Source organism: Anser anser (assembly GCF_964211835.1).
Source record: "Anser anser genome assembly, chromosome: 8".
Taxonomy (NCBI): Eukaryota; Metazoa; Chordata; class Aves; order Anseriformes; family Anatidae; genus Anser; species Anser anser.
The window spans coordinates 2,212,435-2,235,106 of record NC_139728.1 but is presented as its reverse complement, the minus strand read 5'-3'; the positions used below and the strand labels follow the sequence as shown (position 1 = coordinate 2,235,106).

Sequence of the window (22,672 nt, the reverse complement as noted above, 5' to 3'; positions counted from 1 at the left end):
ATACAAAGTAGCTTATCAAGATGCCTTCACACAGGTGATCTAACTGCTTTTAAAGCTCCTGATGAGGAAGTCCTCACTGAGAAGGGAATCTGATAGAGCAGCAGCAGCACTCACAATCTAAACTCTTGCAAATGTGATCAGATTCTACTAGAGGAGGAGAGGGAGAACGTTAGCTAGGCTTGCCTGTTGACTTTCCTGAGTCAGGGATGCAGGAATGGAGCAGAATGGCAGTAGCACCCATAAAGCAGGTTCACTTGTTGGCTCCCTTCATGGGATAGCTGGGATCCAGGGAAGCACTGCAGGCTCAAGACAAGGGAGACTGACGATTTTCCAATGATAAAAAGTGTGGGTAGAAAGCCTTGGGATTCTCATTGTAAAAAATTTAGTAAGAGCTATATGAGTCTAGGTATCCCCTTCTTTTGGCATTCATATGTAGTACAGAAAACAATTAGCAGCTCTTGCCGTTAAGGAAGAGAGATGCTGATAAGGAAGCTATACTCATGATTGTGTTGATACCACAGGTTGTATCATAGTATCCTTTAAAATCTGAGTCATGAAGCTACTTGAATTTATCAGATATATTCATCGAACCCTAATGCTTCAAAGGTAAAAAAGAGCAACACTAACCTCACAGCATCTCAGCCTGGGATGTAGGATCAAGTATGAACTTGCTAATCATTGGTACTATGTTTGTTGTTGTGTGGAGATGAGATAGTAATAAAGGGTGGAAGAGAAGCAGTGCTTTGTATTGATTCCTAGGCTTTATGAAGTCTCTCTGTGTGACTTGTCTATGTGAGGAGTGCAGTATTTGGATCTTTGTGGAGTACTTTTTACATAAATCAATTTTAATGTTTTTCTGTAATTGTTCTCAAATAACTGTATAAAAGAATTGCCAAAAGGCAGACATCTGCTCATTTGTAGCAAAAGAAACTATCTATCAAAGGAAAATATTTAAATCCTTCCACCAGGTTTTGAAAATGCAATGCCTTTGGGAAATGGGAAAAGAACACTCAGTTGCACTACATTTATGGTCCTGGGATTGCCATATTTGCCATAGGTCTAACAATTTGAGCATATACAAAGTAATACAATGCCACATACTCGAGAACAAGTGATATATAAAACCATGGTGAATTAACAGATTAATGTTTTTATTAATCCACCTTAAAATTCCTCTAAGCTGCATTTCTCTGAAAAAGCATTTAATTTAATATTTTACAGACAGCACTTAGCTGCTGAACCATCCAGAAAATGTCTTCATTCTTATGCCATTAGCTTCAATATGGGAGGAAATGTGACAAATACTTTTTTATATAATCTTCTTAAAAGGATGTGAAAATTCTTCCTACTTAGGTTATAAGGCTAAAGCCTAAAATGCAAGATTTTTGTGCTTTCCTTATAGCAACAAATATTTGCACTATTGTTGCAAACACAGATCAGCCAATTCTGGTCTAGTTCCCACCTACACCATCTTGATGATAGCAGACCAGTGCCTTTTTATGCTTAGCTACTAAATGGAGTTTTCTTTCCCAGTATACATCCCTCTAAAAACCTATGCAATAGCTTTTAGAAATCAAACCATTTTTAAAAAGTGTTCAGGCAGTTGTATCTGAAAATCTGTGTATATACCCAATTATCTTAGATCATTTGGATGCTTTTCTTTTAACTGGAGTCCTTTTATTTGCCCTAATATTGGAGTGTCTGGTAAGGTGCTAAAAATAGGAATTTAACTTATATGGAAAATATTATTTGAACACTTGTGTCACTACTGTAATCCTAAATAACTTGAAATATATGAACTCTTAAATTCTGTAAAGTTTGCTTATCTCTGTGGGAAACCTCAACTGCAGATAGATAAGCAGACATAGATTTGCCATTTTTAGAGGCCGTTATTCAATATACTAGGAGAAATTGCAAAGATAGTCTAAACGTATTAGGTCATCTCGTCTGACTTCTCTCTGTTAATTTCACAGTAACCATGGTTGGTGAGACTTTAAAGGTTGAACAGCTATCTTATAGCCCTAATCAAGTAGTCTGCATGTAGGATTTTCTCTGTTCTTGATAAATCAAGCTGTGATAAGGAGGAAGTACGCAGTACAGTGGTTCTGTAAACCAGTCTTTCCATCAAGAGGATCAGGTTCTAAATTTACTTACTGACCATTTAGGTCTATAGAAAGTGAACCTTCATGTTACCACTACTGTCTCTAAGGTGCTTATCTATTTATTTTTATTATTATTTTTTAAACAAACAAAAAAACCATCCTATTTAATTTTGTTTTGTTTCATGTAAGTGTCAAGAGTCTGGAGAGTGACTTTCAGCTGTCATTTATTTATGTCATCATACTGTGAATGTTGTAAAATTGTCCAGATTGAAGGTGATTATAGCAAAAGCTAGATATAGCATGTATATACCATTCATTCAGTCTCAATGAGTATTTACTTTCAGTAAACAAATAAGACTGAATTTTCAACTACTTCCTATTGAAATGTTACTTACCTTTAAACTCCGAGTATTATGAATGCAGTACAGATTTGCTGTGTAGTTTGTAAAGGGCTTCTTTTTGCTCAGTGCTGACCTCTGTAGTTTGCATATATGATTTTTGTTATTGTGCCATGAAGCTTTTAATCTGCTGATTGTTTTGAATCTTTGCTTTTGAACAAATTTATGGTAGAGAAGCAAAGCCAAATGATTTCCTTTAACAGCAAAGCATACAAGAAAATGCCACCTGTTTTTAAGATGTTCGTATATTTTAGACAGGGATGTATTATTTTCCTATGGCTAATTTGTGTATATATATACATATATATAAATAACATGAAGTTTAGAAAATTAGAAGAAAATATAGGAAGCATATTTCCTTTTTGCTTGATGTCTGTGTTTACCCAGTGTTACTTATTAGGGTATCTTGGGGGAAAAAAAAAAATTCATTTGCAAAAGAAGATGGAAGGCTGTGATTGCACACATGCAGTTTCTAGCAAAAATATTAACAGCACATCATTCTCAAACATGTAGCTGCTTCATTTTTTAGCTGAGGAAGAGAGTGAGGACACTGGGGCTGTTCCTAATAGTTTGGGCTCTGGAATTTGGAACTTGCTTCTGGAAGATGTGCTAGGTTGGTTTAACAAATTGCTTAAGGGCTTAAATTATAAGCAAATAAGTGGTCGGTCTAAGCCCACTGGGCACTACAGTCATATTAAAATAAAGCACAGTAAGCAGTCAGATAATGAATTAGAGTGCTCAGCATCTGGCGACTGAGTTTTTATTGAGAATAGTCTAAGAGTTATAAAATTTGGAAAAAGATCGTTACCTGGGGTCAATAACTTATCTCCTGTATGGGAAGAAGCATCTTTATCAGCTTCACAATGGAAATGTGGCTGAACTCATAGTTGTTTCTGGAGTCCTGCACTACAGTACCATCTAAAAAATGTTACTTCTTTCTCCAAGCATGAAAAAAAAGGCAAACTGAAACTTTTGAAACTATTATTTTGAATACAAAATTCACTGAGGTAATTCATGCTTTTGTCTGCTTCAGATTGTGCTCGATGTAGGAACAGGTGACATTAGCAGCAAAGCCTACCCAGACCTATTTGGTGTTTTACCCTCTGTCCCCTCCCACCACTCCTACCCCTTGCTAATAGTTTTGGAAATAGTGGGAATGCTTTGTGCAGAGAGCAGCGAAGCGTGCCTTGGAAGTGGCCAGATTCAAGCTTAACATGATACTGGTTCTCTAGGCAAACTGGCAGGATAGTAGTGAAGAGAGAGCCAAAGAACTATTTGGAGCTCAGCTCCTAAAAGTAAGGATAACATTAGCTTATCCTGCTATTGCTGCCTTTCCCAGGACAACTTCTTCACAAAGGTTCTTTGTCTAAATCTCTGTTGCATTCATAGTGGTGGAATTGCTGGCATGCCTAAATTGCAAGACAGATGAGCATTAGCACTATTGGTCTGATCGTTAGGGTCTCTGTGCACTGTAGTAAGGACATTTTTCTTCTGGCTTTTTAGTTCTGAAATTAGATTTTCTTAAATTGTCAATGCATGCATTTTAGTTACACTATATTATTTATACACATAAAGATGTATTATTTATACACATAAAGATGTATTATTTATACACATTAAACAATCTTTTTATTAAAAGTTTTCAGTACAAATAAATGGCAGATATGCACTCCTGTTGTTAATGATGTATTGTACATGGCATTTGAAAGATGGGCATAGATGATGAAAGCATTTTGGAAGAAAATATCTGTGACTTAACTTGTAAAGTACATTTTTCCTGAAGTGAACCCAAAAGAGTTTCATTCACATTAAAATAATCAGACAACAGGTGTTTCATATTTTGAAAAGGTAATTTACACAGGATAAGAATTATGCCACATAAAAATAATTTCTTCTCTCTTAAAAAGACTAGAAATAATCCTTGATGTAAGTCAAAGAGTCTGCAACACTTCTGGGAGAATAGTCCAGGTGAAAGAAGATTATTGTGTACAGGGCGAGCTATAATAAAAACTGTCAGTTCTGTCAACCCATTCTGTCTAAGGTCTATAGAGGATTAAAAGGATATTGAACATCATGTAACAGCTGTCTTCTACGTGAAAGGGATCACTACTGTGGTGAACAGAAATGTACTGGTTTAAAACAATCCTCAAGGCTAGGTGTGGCTGAGCCACAAGTGGTTGGTTTGGCAAATAAAGTGCTTGAGGAGGCAAGCAAATAAAGAGGAGGTTTGTCAAATAAAGAGGACTTGAAGGAGCACAGTCTGAGTTCCAAATAAATAGTATCAAAGGCTTATTAGTGAGGGTGTTTGTGCCTCTTTTACATTACTAGAATAATATAGGATACCACCAAGTTTGGCAAGAGAAACAATAAGCCATAATGTGTTATTATCATGTTCAGGAAATATTAATTAGTATGCAGTGTAAAATGTAGTTATTATTTCCAGAGAGGTTACAAATTTGCTCTTAACTATTTTCTTTTATAACTCTAAAAACTCTTAAGTTTTTAAATTAAAATGTTTTTGACTGTAATATAAATTGCAACAATAATTAGATTTCTGGGACAGTTTAATTAATTTTGAGTATTGATTAATGCTTTTGAAAATATAGCAATTTCATAATGCATAAAACGAAAAAAAAGGAAATGGGAGCAATGTGTAGAATAAATATTGCTGTAAATCTGTAATATTTGAAATTCTTCTACTTGAAATAGAAACAGTTCTTTCAGTTCTGGAGTGCAAGAGAGGAAGTAGTTTACTCAATACATCCTTTATTCAGAGCGTGCGAGTTTTTAATTTTTTTCTTTTTGTAATAATGAACTATGAGAAATGCATATCTATCCAGGTTATGGAATGAACTTCCTATTTACACGTAGAGTCAAATTTGCCCTCAAATTTTTAAATAACAGACTTTTTAATAGTTGCAGTATATGCTGTTCCCTTGTGTCTGTTGTTCCCATGTTCATGTGTATGTTGATGTTTTTGGCCAGTGGTGTCGGCATAAATATAAAGCTGAAAATTAAACTCAGGTAGGTTTTTCTTCTGAAAATGTATCCTGTATTTTTGTACGTTGTTAAGTTCAACTTAATTCCCTCTTATATGTATTTCAAATAATCAGATTTGAAGACCCAGCTTCCCAAATACCTTTTTTTCCATTGTACAAAGCAGCAATCTTTAGACCAGTTATGTACTTAGTCCTGTTGGAAGGACTTGAAAAATTCATTCATCAGAGAGCAATGCTAACTTCTTAGCCAATTGCTTGTTGGGAGCAATTAGTCCATGAATTAGGCCTAAGATCTGAGGGCCTATTGCAGTACCTAAACCTAAATTCTAATGCTAATGCAACATATTAAAATAAAAATTCAAGTACTACATGTGTTTACTTCTTATTTTAAACACATCTGGCAACATCTGGTGTGTTATGTGCCACTACATAAATTCTGTAGTTTTATACAGAGCTCTCATAGGATTGTTTTAAACTTCTTAAGCCTAGCTGGAAGTGTTTGCAGTGAGCTAAGTCAGCTGATTCTTCCATAGAGGATTTTTAAAGAAATGGTTAGAAAGAAATGTGCAAATGTAACAGGTTTGTTAAAAACAACAACAAAAACAAAAAGCACCCCCCAAACAAACAACAATAGCAAAACAACAACAATAACAAAAAACACCACCACCAAATCCCAGCTTGCTTTTAAAGCCAGTGAAAAAATCAATTTATTGAATTTTTTAAGCTAATTGACACCAACGTCTACGCTGTTGTTCATGGGAACGACAAAAATGTAGCAATTTAAATACAACCTTTTTGAAGAGGTATGGCAATACCACCCTAATTTGGGAGAGAATATCAATAAAGGGACCAACCAAAGGTCATTAGAGAGATGCCACAATATAAGGGGCCAGAAATAACTCAAAAGTTGAGGAGAAGGCCCGGAGTCTCCCAAGGACATCAGGTACTGTTTCCCATGATAGTCTTCTGTGACAGACAGCACCAAAACTGCAGCTGCTGCTACAGAATGTAAAATTCCTGGTGAAGGAAGATACATTCATTTTGCTGTAACCCATAGCTACTGTCTGTGTTATCTAGGGCTGAAGTCTGACTTCCTGGCTGGCCACATTACCAGATGCAAACCTAGTAACAACAGTAGTATTAAAAATCAGACTTGAAGCAACATTGATATACTATGGAGCAGAAAGAGAAGATTATTATTTTTAATAGCCCCTTCCAAAACATAGAACACTTGTAAACTGGGAAGAAACCTTTGTCTTTTGGGCGTGATTTCAAGAAATGAGAAAGAATAACATTCAGATAAAGAATCAGAGGTTCACTCTGATCTTAATTGTAGAGGCTGAGATGGAATAACTACTTCAGATAAAAGCATGTATTTGGGTTTCACATGAGAAGTGTACGATAGGTTAGTGAAGATACCTGTCAGGAACTGCATGCTTGATGTAGTCCATTTAAATCCACCACTGAGATGGAAGAACAACAACTAAATTTGACACTCACTGGCATTCATGTCCATATACAAGCTGAGAGCATTATTCCTATACCAAGCACCAAGGATTTATTTTTTTTTTGAGACATTACCATAATTTTGTTTCTGACATTGGAAATTGTAGATTTATTTGGAAACTATAGATTTATTTCTCCCATACCTATGGTTTTCTTGTTTCACCATTAAGTGTCCCCAGCTCTCAGTTTAGAGAGGGATACAAGAGACTTAGAATCAAGTGTCTTGACATCAGCATTCTTGGGGTTGTTCTTCATTGGGAACTTTAACTGGCCTCCAGTTTGTTAGGTGGAGTCAGCTCTACCATTCTCTTAAAACTAGTTGGCCGAAGTGTCAGGAATTGGATACTGAATATTGTTGTGTACTATGTACAGCTTAGGTGGGCTATCTTTCTGAGTAGCAGATAAAGCTTTAGAAACTTCTACAGACCTGGAAACCCTTTTGCAAAATTAGTGTTTGTCCTGCAGAAACCCACATAAATGGATTAGGATTTAATCTGCTTCTAAGCCTCTGCCAGCAGTAACCATGATAAAGGTAACTTAGCTTGTTTTGTGATATACGAAAATTTGATAGGTTATCACTAATGATCCATTGCTGAACATTATTTCAGATTATCTATTTCAGTCCTGGCCTTTCAGCATACATGTGATTGCACTTTAGGTAGTATTATTGCCAGTTAGATAGACAATTGTTCACTGCAGTTTTAGGTAATGATGTAGCTAAATTGCCCTTCTTTGTTTAGAAGCAAAGACGTGTTATGGGCTAGTCTGTTGGTCAAAAATATTGACTTTAAAATAGGATACTTACAAATATTTCAACAAGTAGACAATTAAAATTGTTAATTGAAAATTAGCTTTGTCTATGGCTTCCTTCTTTCTTGCCTCTGTAAACAAAAGTGTAGAACAATTTTCTTGTGTCATGCTATCCCAAAGGAAAGAATTTGGTACAGAAATTTGTTACGTCTTTGTTCTTTTTCCCCCCTCATTTATTATCTCTTCTTTTATTTATATGTAGACATACTTTATATTTCTCTTGCATCTTTTTTCCCCCAAAGGGTAGTATTTGCTCCAGAAATTTGCAGCTTGTCTATTTCATTTTCCTTTTTTATTGCATTGAAAAAAAATTCACTACTTCTTAAGTGCCTTTTCCCTTTTTATTACTTTCAGATGTTTGGAATCTACTGCTGTGTTGCCTTTTTTTTTTTTTTTTGCTTATTTTTGGTTTTGCTTTTTTAGTACCTATGCTATTAGAGGTAGATTGAATGAGTTTCTGTGTGTACACACAGTTTTGGGTGCTTATTTTACATTGACAAAATTATTAGGTACAAACCTGAGAGCTGATAATATTGGGCTACTGCATAAGTATCCTTTGCATGTATAATTTTGTGCCTGTAAGAGATTTAAGCAGGCTTACCTTAAATGTTAAATAGCTTTAGTGTTGCAATATCTTAAAATAAAAAGTTAAAGATTTTAAGTTCACTGGGGATACATATGTATAATTTAACACTGTTCAGTAAGAGATGTAAATTTTGAGTTTAGATGTGTGGGAAACAAGGATTTCTGTTGTTATATAGTCACAGGCATGTCTGTAAAGCTATGCCAAATGATAATATTTGTATAAATATTTATATAAATATGCTATGCTTGCATAGCATTTCTAGGAGTTTTATATCTACCTTAATTTACCATTTCACAATAAAACTGAGTTGAACCAACAGCTAAGTGCTTTCAAAATGAAAAATATCATTAATTTTCTTTGAGTTCCTCAGACCGGGGTTAGTGGTACGAAGACCATGGTGTTGCCTTTTGCATGGGAATAAATACACATATAAAGTGAATACAGTATCTTTTTAGACTCAGCATAGCTTATATGGTTCTAAAGGTGATGTTGTTCCATGAACAAACAGGGAGAAACACTAGAGTATTTTCTGACAGTAGGAAGCTTTTCCCTATATATTTTACTAACAAATGCTGCCAAAACTACTTGGAGATTAGCATAGGTCTAGCTTTGTCTAATGCTCTGTGTCTTTATGCCATCCAGAATAGTATGACTACTTGAAAACATAGATATTTCTTTTTAGCAGTGAGCATGTAGCTCTTCACTTATATTTGATGGAAGCAAGTAGGCGAATTAGAAAAAATTAATTTAAATTTCTACTTTGTTCTTTACATTTTTTGAACTAAAACCATAGTAATGGAATTACCCTGTAAATTGCAAGAAGGGGTTTTATAGAATGGGCAAGCAGTTAAAGAAAAAGGAAAAGTTAAAAAAAATTTAATACTTAATGTTTCTTCATGTGGGAACATGCATGTTGAATTGAGGCTCGTGGTAATTGCCAGCATATTCCCTTAAGCATGGTATTTTTCCTGTGGTTTCTGAAAGGATCAATCACTTGCAGCAATTTATGTAAAAACTTCCCGGTGAATGATTCTGCTATTGTATTTACACTTTTTGCCTGGCTCACCAGAATGCAATACCTTTGCTCCTTAGTACAGCAAATGCAGTTTGTAATATATATTATGGTGTGGTCAAAGCATAATTTATTGTCAAATAGAAAAATAGGTCAACATGAATGTCACTTGATGATCATCCCCCCAAGTTTAATAAAACACCTCACCAGCATGCATTCTGCACAGTGCTTGATGTTTTATTAGGCCTACAGTACCTTCCAGTACCTAGCTATAGTGGGAGTGTAATTACTGAGCTGTCAGGGTGATAAGTGGGATTAATGGCAGCCTGGCGCACTTTAGTCTGCAGAGTGCTCAGAGAATGGGAAGATGGTCTTATTATAAGAGAAAGTCTGGACTGGCATATTCATGACACCCTCCCCTCGTCCCAAAAGCTCACATTCAAGTTGGTGTTGCCTCCCTCCTCCCCTTTAAATAGCTGACATTTTCAACAGCTGTTATTTGTGAACCATTTCAAAATTCAAAAAAGATACAATTCGGTAAAGATGCTTAATAGCCACAACTGGAAAGCTGTGCACTGCTTATCCTGCTAGGTGCCATTCTAGTCAGTTTTGACATGAGATTGTTCTATACATAGTCCACAGAAATGTATTTTATGTTAAGTGTTATTCTTTTGGTCTTAGATATAGGACTGCTGCATTTTAAAGTGAATCACATTCAGGAATGTGAAGAGCCAGAAGTCATAATGGAATACTTGCCTTTTTTTTTAAATGTATGATTTTCTGCTTCTATTATTTCTTTACTGCCTACACAGACAAAATGATTATCCAAGCCCTTACAGTGTCAGATTTTATCTAGTGTATCTCCTATATTCCTGGCTTCTAGTACTAGAACTTTTCTGTCTTTCAGGCTGCTTAGAATGCTAAGAGCATCCTCATGACTCAGTGCTCTGGACATATGCACATTTTGAGGTCCCCACTGGCCTGACTTTGCTGGTTAAGGCATTTATAACATATGCTTGCTGTGCTGGGCAGCAGTGTATTTAACTACCACAGCTAAATTTGCTGGTGCTCTTCTGCATGAGCCCTCTGACATCCTGGGCTAGCTGAACTAGCAGCCTGCCGTGGTGTTGAACCTGAATCTGGCTTTACCACGTTTCCCTGCCTTTGCTGTCCATGAGACCTATTTTCCTTTAAATATTTCCTTTCGGACCCTTTTCCCATGAATAGATCTGTGAGGAAATCCAAACAGTGCTACCACATGTACCTTCAAATTCAGGTGCGGTATGACTGGTGCCGTGGTGGCTGCAATACCCAGCTAGATGACAATGAATGACAAGATTAAAGACTAATTCATCTTTTACTTTGGCTTTGCTTTCACTCTTATTCCACCCTTAACTGGAGGAGAAAAACACAAACAATGCATGTGACTGACAAAGTTAGACCAGTTTTTCACTTCAGGTCTTTCAGGCTTGTTCATTCTCTTTTAATTTGCTCTTCATTTCCGTGTGTGTTTTCTGTAGGACTCTTGCACTTCTCTATGTTTGAAAGTAGTCTGTCCTAGCCAGTTGTGCAGCATCATTTACTACTAAGTAATGATGATTAAGGTAGAGTTGTGGGACTGTAAGTAGTCATGTTCAGACAATATGCAAAAAAAAAAAAAAAGGAAACATTTCATTTTCCAAAAGTAGTTAAAACTACAAATTTTATAAATTCTGCGCATTAGTAAAACTGTATTGAAAGAGCATCTGGAATAATTTAGTGAATTAGAAGTGTGGCATTTGACCTGTGATAATCACTGGTATGTAGAACCAAGAATTGCATGCAAATATCTTTGTGTTTATTAGAGAACCGTTTTCATTCTTCAGCTGACTTTTACCTTTTGTGATAGATTTGTTTATTGTAACTTACGCAGGCAACCCTTAAGGCTTACTTCTTAGAAGAGACTTGTGCAAACAACTTTACCAGTAAACCCCCATGCATGACTAGCAGGCACAGATTGTAAATCATTCCTATTTAAAATTTGCGTGTTTTAATATACGATAAAGTTTGTCATTAGGGATGACAAGAAGAGGGTCTTAGGCATTTCAGTTGGGAGTATGCTTAGGAATACTGAAGTGTTTTCAAAGGTCACAGACATATTTTAGGAAACTCATAGAAAAGTGACTTGAAAATTTACCAGCCATTCTTGTTCTTTGGCACATACAGTACAAACTAGTTCCTTCCTCTGTGGAAATAGTTGATTTAGTACATCTAATTGTCCAACCTCTAGAATGTAATCCACAGTAACACTTGCAGAATTTCATTAATAAACTCTCATTCACAGCATTGGTGTTTTTCAAATGGGAAAATGAAATGGTCAGAAGTTTAGCGATCTTGGATTCCAGGAGAAAAAAAAAAAAAGCATAATTGGACATTGTTTCCTAATACTTAGTGTGCATAGTCCACGTTTGTAACTGCACCCTACTCACTTCACTTGTGAAGTGGAGTCAACAGAATTTAATGTTTGTGCAACTTAATTTGATAATGATCATGTAGCACTTGAGCTTTTAAATAGAAATTTTATGAAAATGCTTTGTATTATTCGCTTGTGACTTATCTTCTACCACACTCACTTGAAAACATTATGCTATTGGCAGCATTTGTATTCCATGTCTCTGTGACACATTTTCTTTTATTCCTGTAGATGCTTGAAGTGTGCAGATGCCCCCTGTCAGAAGAGTTGCCCAACTAATCTGGACATCAAGTCATTCATCACAAGTATTGCAAATAAGGTAAAATCAGACTTGCCGTAGTACATGGAAGCAGATAGCAGTGATTGCTTGTAGTTCTGTTAATGTGATTACATTACAAGTCTTATCTTTGTAAAATGTTTACAACAGATAGTTTAAAATTCAAGTAATCTAATTTTTAATTATTTTTACTGCTGTTCTGTGCTAGAACAGATAGTGTATATTGCAAATCTACTTCTTTGTGTCAGTATTGCTGAAAAGTTTTTGTTTTTGATGGTTTTCATGCATAATGGTATTAAAAAAAAAACAAAAACAAAAACTGAGCATTACAATGCAGTGATTTAACTTTGCTGCTACCTGAGGTATTAGAGTTACAAAACTTTTCTTTCATTAAATATTTTTGTTGTTGTTGTTTAACAAGTGATTATAATTTAAATTTGCTTTCGGCAGAAATCTGACATGAAGGTGGTCATCTCAAGGAATGTTTTCTCACTGTTGTACTTTATAGTAAGAGGCTCTGGCTAGTGCAAATGTGGACTGTCACTTAGACTAGCAGTAAAATATTACAGGAACAAATTGAGCCCCCTTTTTTGGAGGTACTGTATATTTTCCTTTCTTAATAGGCTATTTTACTGTAATAATAATGAAAACTTAAAAACTTTATTTTCATTTGTGATCTATATATTACTTTTAACAGTAAGAAATAAGAATAAACAAAAATGACTGCAAAGTTGATATGACAAGATTCATTAGGCTATCTGGGATAGTCTAAAGATGACTGGATATTATTGCCCCTTGCAATCTCAAAAACTTACTTCCCATCTGTGGAATCATTCGCAGCAGTGTGATTTGTTTATCTGTATGAGCCCAACTAAACTCATGAACCACAGGAGGTGATACAAAGATTTTCTGGCCGCATGTTATGCTCCAGCCCATCTTGCTGTTGGATGCAACTGAAAGGGCCCACGTGGGTAGAGCTGGAGAGAAGTGGGCAACAGCAGTGCTGCCGTGCATGAGCCAACATCCACATTGCTTGTACTGTGCTCTGTCCTCTGGGGAGAAAACACTGGTAAATTTTGCACCTTAACAAGAAACATTAGGATAAGAGGAGATATTAAGATACATGTATCAATTATAATACAACTGTGTGTTGATGTGGGAATTGGCATTGTGCCCGGCATCTGCATATAGACAGTTTTCTTATATTATCTGTACCTTGTCAGTGTAGCATTTGTATTTATGAATGTAGGCATCTGTTTGCGACCATAGTATAGCATGGAGCATATTGCTTGTTATTACCTCTGCCAGGCATTATGAAGGAGATGAACTGAACAGAGAAGGTACAAGGCAATAGCAAAACTGTTAGTGTCATCCTGTGATCATGTTGTAGTTCTAGGAAAAGCAAAGCAAATTTTATGAAAGTATTTTACCAGGATGGTCTTTCTTGATTAAGGGTTAGTTGTGTTACTGCCTAGGATAGGATAGGGTGATGCATTGGTGAGGAAAGAAAAGGGGCCTTAGTATGGAAACGTGAAAGCTGGGAGTAAAGAATAAGAAGGCAAACTGAAAATTACAACAGAAAATTTCTGAAGAACTGACACCAGCAGCATCTTGAAATGAGAAATTTGGTGGGTCTTTTAAATTCTCATAGCCTCAGAAATATAATGCCCTTTTGTGACTTGGCAGAAAGGGTAAGTCATTTTAACAGCTGATTCATTCTGAATTCTGTGAATCCATTACAGAGGAGAGGAAGTCAAGGAGGGGTGACTGCAGAGCTTTGAGAGTTATATTTTGGCAAAGGTGTACTAGAATAATAACAGGAATCTGCCTTATAGATGTGAAGTCTTTGCCCTGCTGACACCAATGGGTGCACTCTGCAAGGTTTTAATAGGGCCAGATTTTACCTGTCTGATGGTCGGTGAGGCAGGTCAACCCTGTAGTGTTTGGGCTGTTTGATAACTCTTTAAAAGCATCTTGGAAGTTGCAGATGCTAGGTAAGACTCTGCATTTGCCCTGAACAAGTGACCCGATCAGTTGATGTTTTATTGGAAAATCCTGCTTTAGAAAAGAATTGCAGTATACTGCTATTCTCTTAGGAGACTTATGATTCCGTAGGGGAAAACCTGTGTCTCAGATTACTGAAACGTACTTACAGCCTTTCTTTTTGAATCCCATCCCTAGTAGTAGCTTCTATATCCAGTAAGAAACTGTAGTTTTTATAAAAGAGCATACTGTGATTTTGGTAACTGCTTTTGCCTCATGTTGATGCCTGGTAATTGCATAGAATGAAGGACACTTTCACACGCAGGAAGTTTTAAAAAGTCAGATAGTCAGTTTCTCTTAGCCAAGATAATTGGATGGGAACTTGCATGCCTAAAATCAGCACTGCATCTATGAAATTCAGTTTCAAGTAGAAGTTTACATGCAGGCTGACCCTTTGCTTTCTCTCCTTACCCTAAAACAAGAGAGAAATCCAGTATTGCATAGTTATGGGAGCATTTCTCTGAGACAGAGAATTCTGACTTAAAAAAAAAATAAAAAAAATAAAAAAATATCAAATATGCTTAGCAAATAGGTGAGGTCATGGGCTGAGCAACAAGGCTGGGAAATCTTGCTTGTTTATGGCTTCCACATCAATGGTTGTACCTCCTGTAATTCATGTACCAAGCAGGGAAGTAATGCTGCTTAGAGGAAACCCAACCTTGTCTTGATGGCTGCATTCTGCTAGGCTGAGTTTTTCTTTTGTTGAATTTACTTCCAATGCATTTTATAGAAATTTTCTATTATGACAGATTCTGTTCAGGAAGAGTAACACTACATTCTTACATTTTCCTTTATTAATAGGATGTTTTTCTAGGTATATATGTTTAATATTACTTTTTTCCTTTTTAAATATTGCACTTTGAAACTCTTGCTTTCTACAAAGTTAGTGGAAAAGTTATGGTGGAAGTTGAGAGGGAGATATGGAAAATTGAAATGGTTCACTTGAAGTCCTGGCCCTGGGGGAGTTGGTGTGGTGGGTACTGCAGTGTCCTCTCCTCTGTTTCATTCTGCTGCTGTGGTGTTTGAGGTACCTGCACCATCTGCTTTTAGAGCAGACAGAAGTCAAGAACAGTGCATTTTTGAAAAACACATTGAAACTTCCAGCTTATAATTTGGGAAGTTTTTAATGGAACCAACAAGTAATTTCTCACCATGTTCCATAGCTGTTTGCTGTACTTCTTCTAAAATTGTATTAAAATTATTATCCAGATATCATTCAGCAATACACTTGCTGAATATTTTTGCATTATTGTTGTAAGTATACTTCACACTGCCAAAGTTTTGTTAAATGCCTTTGAAAATGCTTTTCAAAATTATACATCTTTTTGTTGTTTTCACCTTGTAAATACATTTTCTTTTTTAATCCAATAGTTTATAAATATATCTGTTAGCTTCTAAACAAAATAAAAAGCTGAAGTGCAGAATATTCAGGTACTTAAGGTCAGTAAGTCCTGGAAATCCAAGTAGGGTTTCTGGGCTTATTTGAAGTTCTTCTCCCACTTCTGAATCTTTCTTCCTTATTCTCTCAAGAAACTCCCTGCTGTAGGTTACCCTTCTAGCTGTTTAGAGGAGATTCTGGTCAATAAATTCCTCATCTGTGTCTAAGCAGTAAGCAGTATGGTATTCAGGTATTTATTTAAACATTATTCATTATTAATATGGAGTATTTAGACAGCAATGTACTGGAAATGAATTACTTTGTCAGATATTTAAGAGCTCTATTGTATGTAGTTTGTTTTGTTGGAAAACTGCTATAGCAATCATAAAAGGTCAGGGATTCTTGTTCTCTGAAGCCTGAGGCTTTTTAGATATTTAGAGGCCATGTACAATGTAGCTGTTCTTCGCTGCTCTGCCATTAGACCTCAGCTCAAGAGTAGAAGAGGGAGAGGGAGGGAGGGGTAGTTTCTGGGTTGAGAGGGTAATTGAATTGCCAGGCTCAGTGAGCCTTGAGCCTCTTTGAGAAAAAGGATGTCACTTATGCTGCATTGTGTTAGGCCACTGCAACTCAGTAGACTTTAGGCCACAACTTCCATTCTCCTTTTCCATACAAACTGGATTACAACTCCACTTTCTAAAGGTACAGTCTAGTCCGTTGTGTCTTCCCAGTCACTGTTTCTCAGTTCATACTGACTGCTTGCAGTTGCATCTCTTGGAGACCAGACTTCAAATTCCCCATGCACGTGTAACTACATTTGTTTTTAAACATCAGAAGATGCTGTGTGTTCTGACTTCCATCTGTCCTCTCTTTATGTACAACCTTCGCATTGCAAAGTGTGTATTCTTTGTTTTATAATAGACAAGAGCCATCTTCATTATCTCCCCCTCTAAAACAGCAACAACAAAAAACTAAGGGAAAAAAACAAATCACATTTAGATGCTGCAGGAGAATGGTTCTCCCTTAATTCATTCTCTCCTCTGAAATAGTCCCAGGAGAGATCTTAGGGATTTTGTGTCCTCCTTTCCTTGTGTTGATATGTCAAAGCAAGAAGTAAAATGGAGTTTGGTAAAATGGAGCTCCAACACTTGTCATCCTTTAGGGCTGGTACAATCAAGTATTACATCAGCAGGGAATCCTGCAGCTCTCAGCCTAAATGCTTGTTGCCTGTCCAGCTTTCCTGCTGTTAAGCTGAAGTCTGTGCCAGAGGAAGCTGCTCATTGAAGAGCAACAGCTGCTCACGTACACTGCCTTTGTACTGTGCAGTGAGACAATCTTGGAGGTTTTGTTACCGGACACCTTCATGGTTGAGTAGTCACAGTGAAAAACAACTGATGGTGCAGTTAAGGCAAGGCATAGGGATATTAAGTTGTGTTACGTGGCACAGGCATGAAAAGTGAGTGACTCATCCTTTATAGTCTGAGTTAATAATGAAGAACTGGGGATGCAGAAGTATCTTTTGTGACATCAGTACTTGAAACTGCACTTTGTCTCTGCAGCCCTCTGTGACTGATCCAACAGTTTTCTCCTTGTTCAGATTGACCATCTTCTCCCATACCTGGTCTGAGCTGACAGGTCCACCATTTTCTAATAGACCTCATAGGTGGATGTAAGCCTTCTGGTAAGCATTTAAAAAATAATAATAAAAAAAAAATTAAAAAGCCACACTGCCTTCTGTATAGGACTGTTGGACTGTTTGGACCGTGTGGAATGATGGTAGGGAAATGGTACAGTAAGAGCTGAATGCCAGGAAAGTACAGGATAGCTGTGAAACACAAGACTAAGTTTTAGAGAAATTCTTAGATTAAAATAAAACCAGAGGAAATAGAGGTTTTCAAGGGAGAAATGGGAGAGGGAAGGAGTTAGAGGGTATAAAAGGTTACCAAAAGGGTAAAGGTGAAGCTGAAGTTTGGGAGATTGAAGGATTAAAGGAAAAAATGTATGTGGCAATATACTGGAAATGAGAAAGAAGGAAAAGTGGGTAGACAAAGGAAGGCAAAAGACAAAAAGCAGTGGGATTATTAAGGGAAGATGAAATGAAGAAAAGATTGCAAGAGAGAAAGGGTGGTGAGAGGCATAGGACAGGTGAGAGAAACAGAATGATGTTTTTTCTGTGCCAGAGGAACTTGGAGTAAATTAACAAAGGACATCTCTATGCCATTTAAAAGGACATAGAAAATCATGAGTTCATATGTAGAATACTGTAAGTGGGATACTGTTAATACAGTGAAAGATTGTAGAAGTCAGAAAGCTGCTAGATGATTGGTAATAATTATATACAGATATGCATCACAATTAATCTTTAAGTACTACTTTGAGGCCTCAGGCTTTTGAAATTGCTGTTTTATTCAGCTTTCTGTGTTAATCTTTCTATATTTCAGGTCACTAAATACAAAAAACATTTAAAAGAGAAAGTAGTAATGGTGTTAAATTGATGTACTTGAAGCAGTGACTTTTCTTGAGATGTCTGTTTGTACTTAGTGTAATGGAATGGCTGACAGCTGGTTTCAGTTGCCATAGTGTAATTATGTAGAATAGACTTTTGCGATGACACTATGTCAATTAAGGAATCTCTCACATTCTAGACTACAAAGGACAAAATGACAGTACAAGATATTTCTTCCGTTCTTTTTCATAAAAAGATAGTGACACTGTGTGAAATTACAGTCCTGTTATGATGACATAAGTCAAATGATGTGAAAGATTTCTGGATTGATTAAAAATCATCAGCATTATAATATAGAATATGTATGATTTGGTAAGTTGTTATGTTTTGTTCATTCTTCTTCGGAAGATATTTTGGTGGGGGGCTGACAGACTGGAGGCGTTTCTTGTTATATTTTAACTGGTGTGTGTCAATGTGAAAAATGCTACTTATATAACAATGTACTTTAAATAGTGGTTCTTCGGTATGGGAAAATATTTTAATCCAATGCAGCTTGAGCAAATTTGAAAGCCATCACAGAACAGGAGCACGGATAGAGGGAGGTGATATTTTCCTGTATTTTTTGTTATGTCTCTCTTTTTTTAAACTTCACCCAGAGGAAGAGGAAATTACTATTTTTTCTTCTTTTCTTTTAATGTATTCACTCCATCCCATAATCCTGATGAAGTCAATGTTTTCATTTTTATTACACAAAGCACAATAATGAATATCTTTTTTTTGAGAAAACTGCCATATCAAAACACCCCGATGCATAAGGAATTTATATAAAAAACTCTTAAATTGAACGAAAGTAAAGATGCTGTATGCATTTCCTGATAGTAAATGCAATTTCTTCTTGTTTGTCAGTATTGATCCTATGTGTTTTAATAGTGTTTTTTTTTCCAAGTAAAAAACAGTCTAATTTACATGCAAATTATATAATGCTTCCAAATGATACATGTGGAGATTCTCCTCTGCCTGGTTTCCACAGATTATTGATGTCTGTTTAAGGCTTGTTTTTGTTCCCTGTGTTAGCAATGTAGTATTTATTGACATTTTGATATAGGAAGCCACAAAACATCCTATCCAGTTAGATTAATTTATTTCTGCGGAAGTGCACAGGAAAGAAGATTCTATGAACAAAAGCACAAGCAGACATTTATCTCATTAAAAAATTCAGAAACATTCTAGTTTTAGACTTGTTTCTTCTGTGACGTCTGTAAGAAACTAGCCAACTGAGACGTCTTATTATTTCAGCATCTAAAAAAAACACTCCAAACTGTTTGCATCCAAGATAGTTTGCGTCATTTCATGCGCTGTAGTAACTTAGTGATTTTAATGAAGTCTGCCTCCCTTTAACTCTGGTCTGCTCCTCTGTACTGCATGCGGTGTGTAGTTACCAACTTGGCATGTCTGTGTCTCATATCTGTGTTGTGTGTAGCCTACTACACCCTGGTTTTGTGAAATGAAAATGATCAATAATATTTTTTTTTCAGGAATGTGGATATTCTATTGAGTATTCTGCCTTTAATGTCACTGGTAATTGATCAGTAATACATGTTTTCAGCTGGAAAAAGAGGATGTTATGTAAGAAAAAGCGTTCATGTAACAAAGCATTTAAGTTACTGTACATATACTGCAAATGCTTATTTATTACCGTAGTAACTCATGGTTTGCAGTGGTGTAACACAGTCTATATAACACCACTTAGTGTAACTTTCTAAACAATAATATATTTTCCTGCCAGTTTTTTTGGTAAAGTATTGGAAAACATTTTTTTAATAATGTTTGATACATTAGGTAATGAATCAGCACAGTGAAAGCAGAATAAATTAATAGATAGAATGGAACGACAAAGAGATGAAGCGACTTGGAGCTGGGCTCCTGAAGTCCTGCCCACGGACCTGTCTCTGTGCTGGGCTTTGCCCTGGGTATCTGGAAGGTTGCAGATAGGCTTACTCTTGAACTTAAGTACAAAGTGATGGTAGCAGCATGTGGCCATATCCCTTCACTGGCAGTGACCAGTATCAGTGGCAATGGGAACAGTGGTTATGCTGGTGTTCTGAAAGGTGGAAACTGAGGCAGGGTGTGGAAGAGGAGAGTTAGGGAACTACAGCTCTTCTAAAAGTGTAAGTTTGTGGAACACTGCACTTCAGGTGTGACAACCTTTTAATTAGCTTATCATTAAAACTTTTCGGATGTTAAGACTAGGAGAGACATGCTCTTTGATACACTTCATCTGATGTCTTAATATTTAGTATGGTAGTATGTACTATATGTCTTTCAGTACTCTCTTTTGAAGAAGTGAGGGTACCTAAACATCTTGTGCTCAGGCACTACCACTAGAATTGGTAGCATCAGCAGATCATGATCATGACAGCAACTCCTCATAAATTCCCAGATAAGGACCTTGCCTTAATACACTCATGTTGCCCCAGATTAAGAGTTGTCAGCACTTGGCATTGCCTCCTTTAGGATACTGGTCCCAGCCTTCTTCTTACGGAACTCTAGCATGATGTCCTGAGATAGGTTTCCCTCTATATCCTATCAGTAAGCTGTGATCTCAGTCATATACCCACAGTGAACCTGGTCCAATCTTATCTGGTCAGGTGCTACTCTAACATACTATCTCCTCTTTCTCTACCTTGCTGCAGCCTCAATTATGTGCTGTAACATGGCTTTAGTGACAGTCTTCATATATCTGTGCTGTGTAGCGTAGTTGTGCTCAGATTTTGGTTTGAATTTGCAGAGCAAGTGAAATGTTTCAGCTGTGTTGACACTGCCTGTAGTGGCACAGCTCAAGTGCAAGGGCTTTACATACTTTACAGATATGTAATAAAATTAATTTTAAAAAGGAATAGCTTAACGGATTTGGTTTTTATGCGTAATAACTAGGTTTATATATTGATTTTAATTACAAACCCTAAAAATGTAGGAAATCTGTAATGAAGTTACTTAAATGCAAATGCATGTTATTGTAACTGTTTCCATTGAACCAGAGCTGAAGATAACAAAAATAATAATCCTGGACAACACAGGAAGGGAAAATATCTCTCATACTTTGGGAAATATAAAACTGAACAAAAATTCTTTCAAAAACATCTTGTCTTTGAGTTAGTGAGGAAAATCCTCACTACTAGTTTATAATTATTCCTTTAGAGTGGGGATTTTTTGGGAAGAGCTAGATCTAATTGCCTGGGGACCAGACATCTATTGCAAGTTAAGATGCTCTAGGATATTTAGGCTGGCCTTCGAGTGCTGCTTCAGGAAGACATGGGTCTCCAGCACTGACACTGTCACCTATGCCATCTGCGTGGTTGTGTGTCAGGGAAATCTCCAACATAAACAGACTTCTGTGTTTTGGCTTCTGAATTGAGCTTATAATGTCTTTACTGGCTGTTTTTAACATCCCTAACAAACTCTGATATATCAAAACAGTAACATTCATCTGGCAGAGCAAAAAGTTTTGCTAATACCTGGAATGTACATTTAACGAATGCTCCTTTACATCAGAATAAATGAGAAATGGGCATGATAATGTCCATGCGCATTACAGGCAAAATGGTTGAAAGGAATTCTCCCAGGATAGTTGTGTAAAGGAATTGCTTGTTCACCTAGGACTAGAATTTTAATGGATTTTAATAATGTCTAAGAAAATCCTATGAAAATACACCTAGGTAGCTGTTTCATATTTTCAGGTGATGGACAGGGGCTCATGCTGTGCAGTAGACTGACACCTGTAAGTAAAAGGTCTCATTGTGTCTACAAATACATTGCTTAAACGTTAGCATTATTTACGGAATCTCTAGCAGTGTCTAGCATTTGTTTTAACTTGAAGAATTTTACACGTAGTCTTTTAATATGCCTTTTGGTGAATTTGAACTTCCCAAACCAAAGTTGTTACACACCATTTGTTATATTGTCAGATCTTGACAAGTCTCTTTTTATTCATAACTGGATTTTTGCTCAGTGTGGGATTGTGTTAACTTTAAATAAACACTTGTATACATTAGCCTGCTTGGCAGACAAGAAGTCTCAGGCATTAGATAGGGTCTGCTGTGACTGAGTAATTCATATCCTCTGAAGTCTACACCTTCTCATTGTTCTTAGCCACCTGTCCTGGGATAGAATGATAAAGAAAAATTTTAAACCAGTTTCATGTTATTGATGATGACTGGAGTGTGGAAGAGGTTGATGGAAGAAGGACACATAACTGATCTTTAATTCCTCAGTTATTACTAGTTTGAAAAAAGCTGGAATGAGATCCCAGTATTAATTTCTCACCAAATAAACTTTTGTGGAACCTCAGCTGGTATGGTATTGTAATCTTCTGAACTGCAGTGGCCTGTAAAGGAAACTCCAGCATTAACACCTCTTTCATGGGCTTTCCTTGTTGAGGCTTTTAGAGGGGGGTGAGAGCAGTGGTAAAATAAGGAACTATAGCTTATAATTAAGCAAGCTTCTATATTGACCATACAGAAGAAAATACAGAATGTGAAAGGTTTGCTTTAATTACACTATAATTTCATTAATGTAAATATAATATGAATGCAGAACTGTCGTCAGTAGTTCTAAACCTCTAAATGAAACTTCACTTCACTCCTGGCATTTCCTCTGATGTTCCCTC

At 36.3% G+C, this 22,672-nt stretch overlaps 1 protein-coding gene across 7 annotated transcripts in view; it reads left to right on the top strand.

Moving 5' to 3' along the window:
- The window catches only part of DPYD (dihydropyrimidine dehydrogenase), a 355,784-nt gene that overhangs the window by 88,978 nt on the left and 244,134 nt on the right, over positions 1-22,672 (top strand). For all 7 annotated transcript variants that reach the window (XM_083846247.1, XM_083846246.1, XM_083846248.1 and 4 more), the window contains one exon: positions 12,097-12,184. In XM_083846247.1, the coding sequence (XP_083702373.1) occupies positions 12,097-12,184 (88 nt within the window). The remainder of the gene's footprint in view (positions 1-12,096; positions 12,185-22,672) is intronic.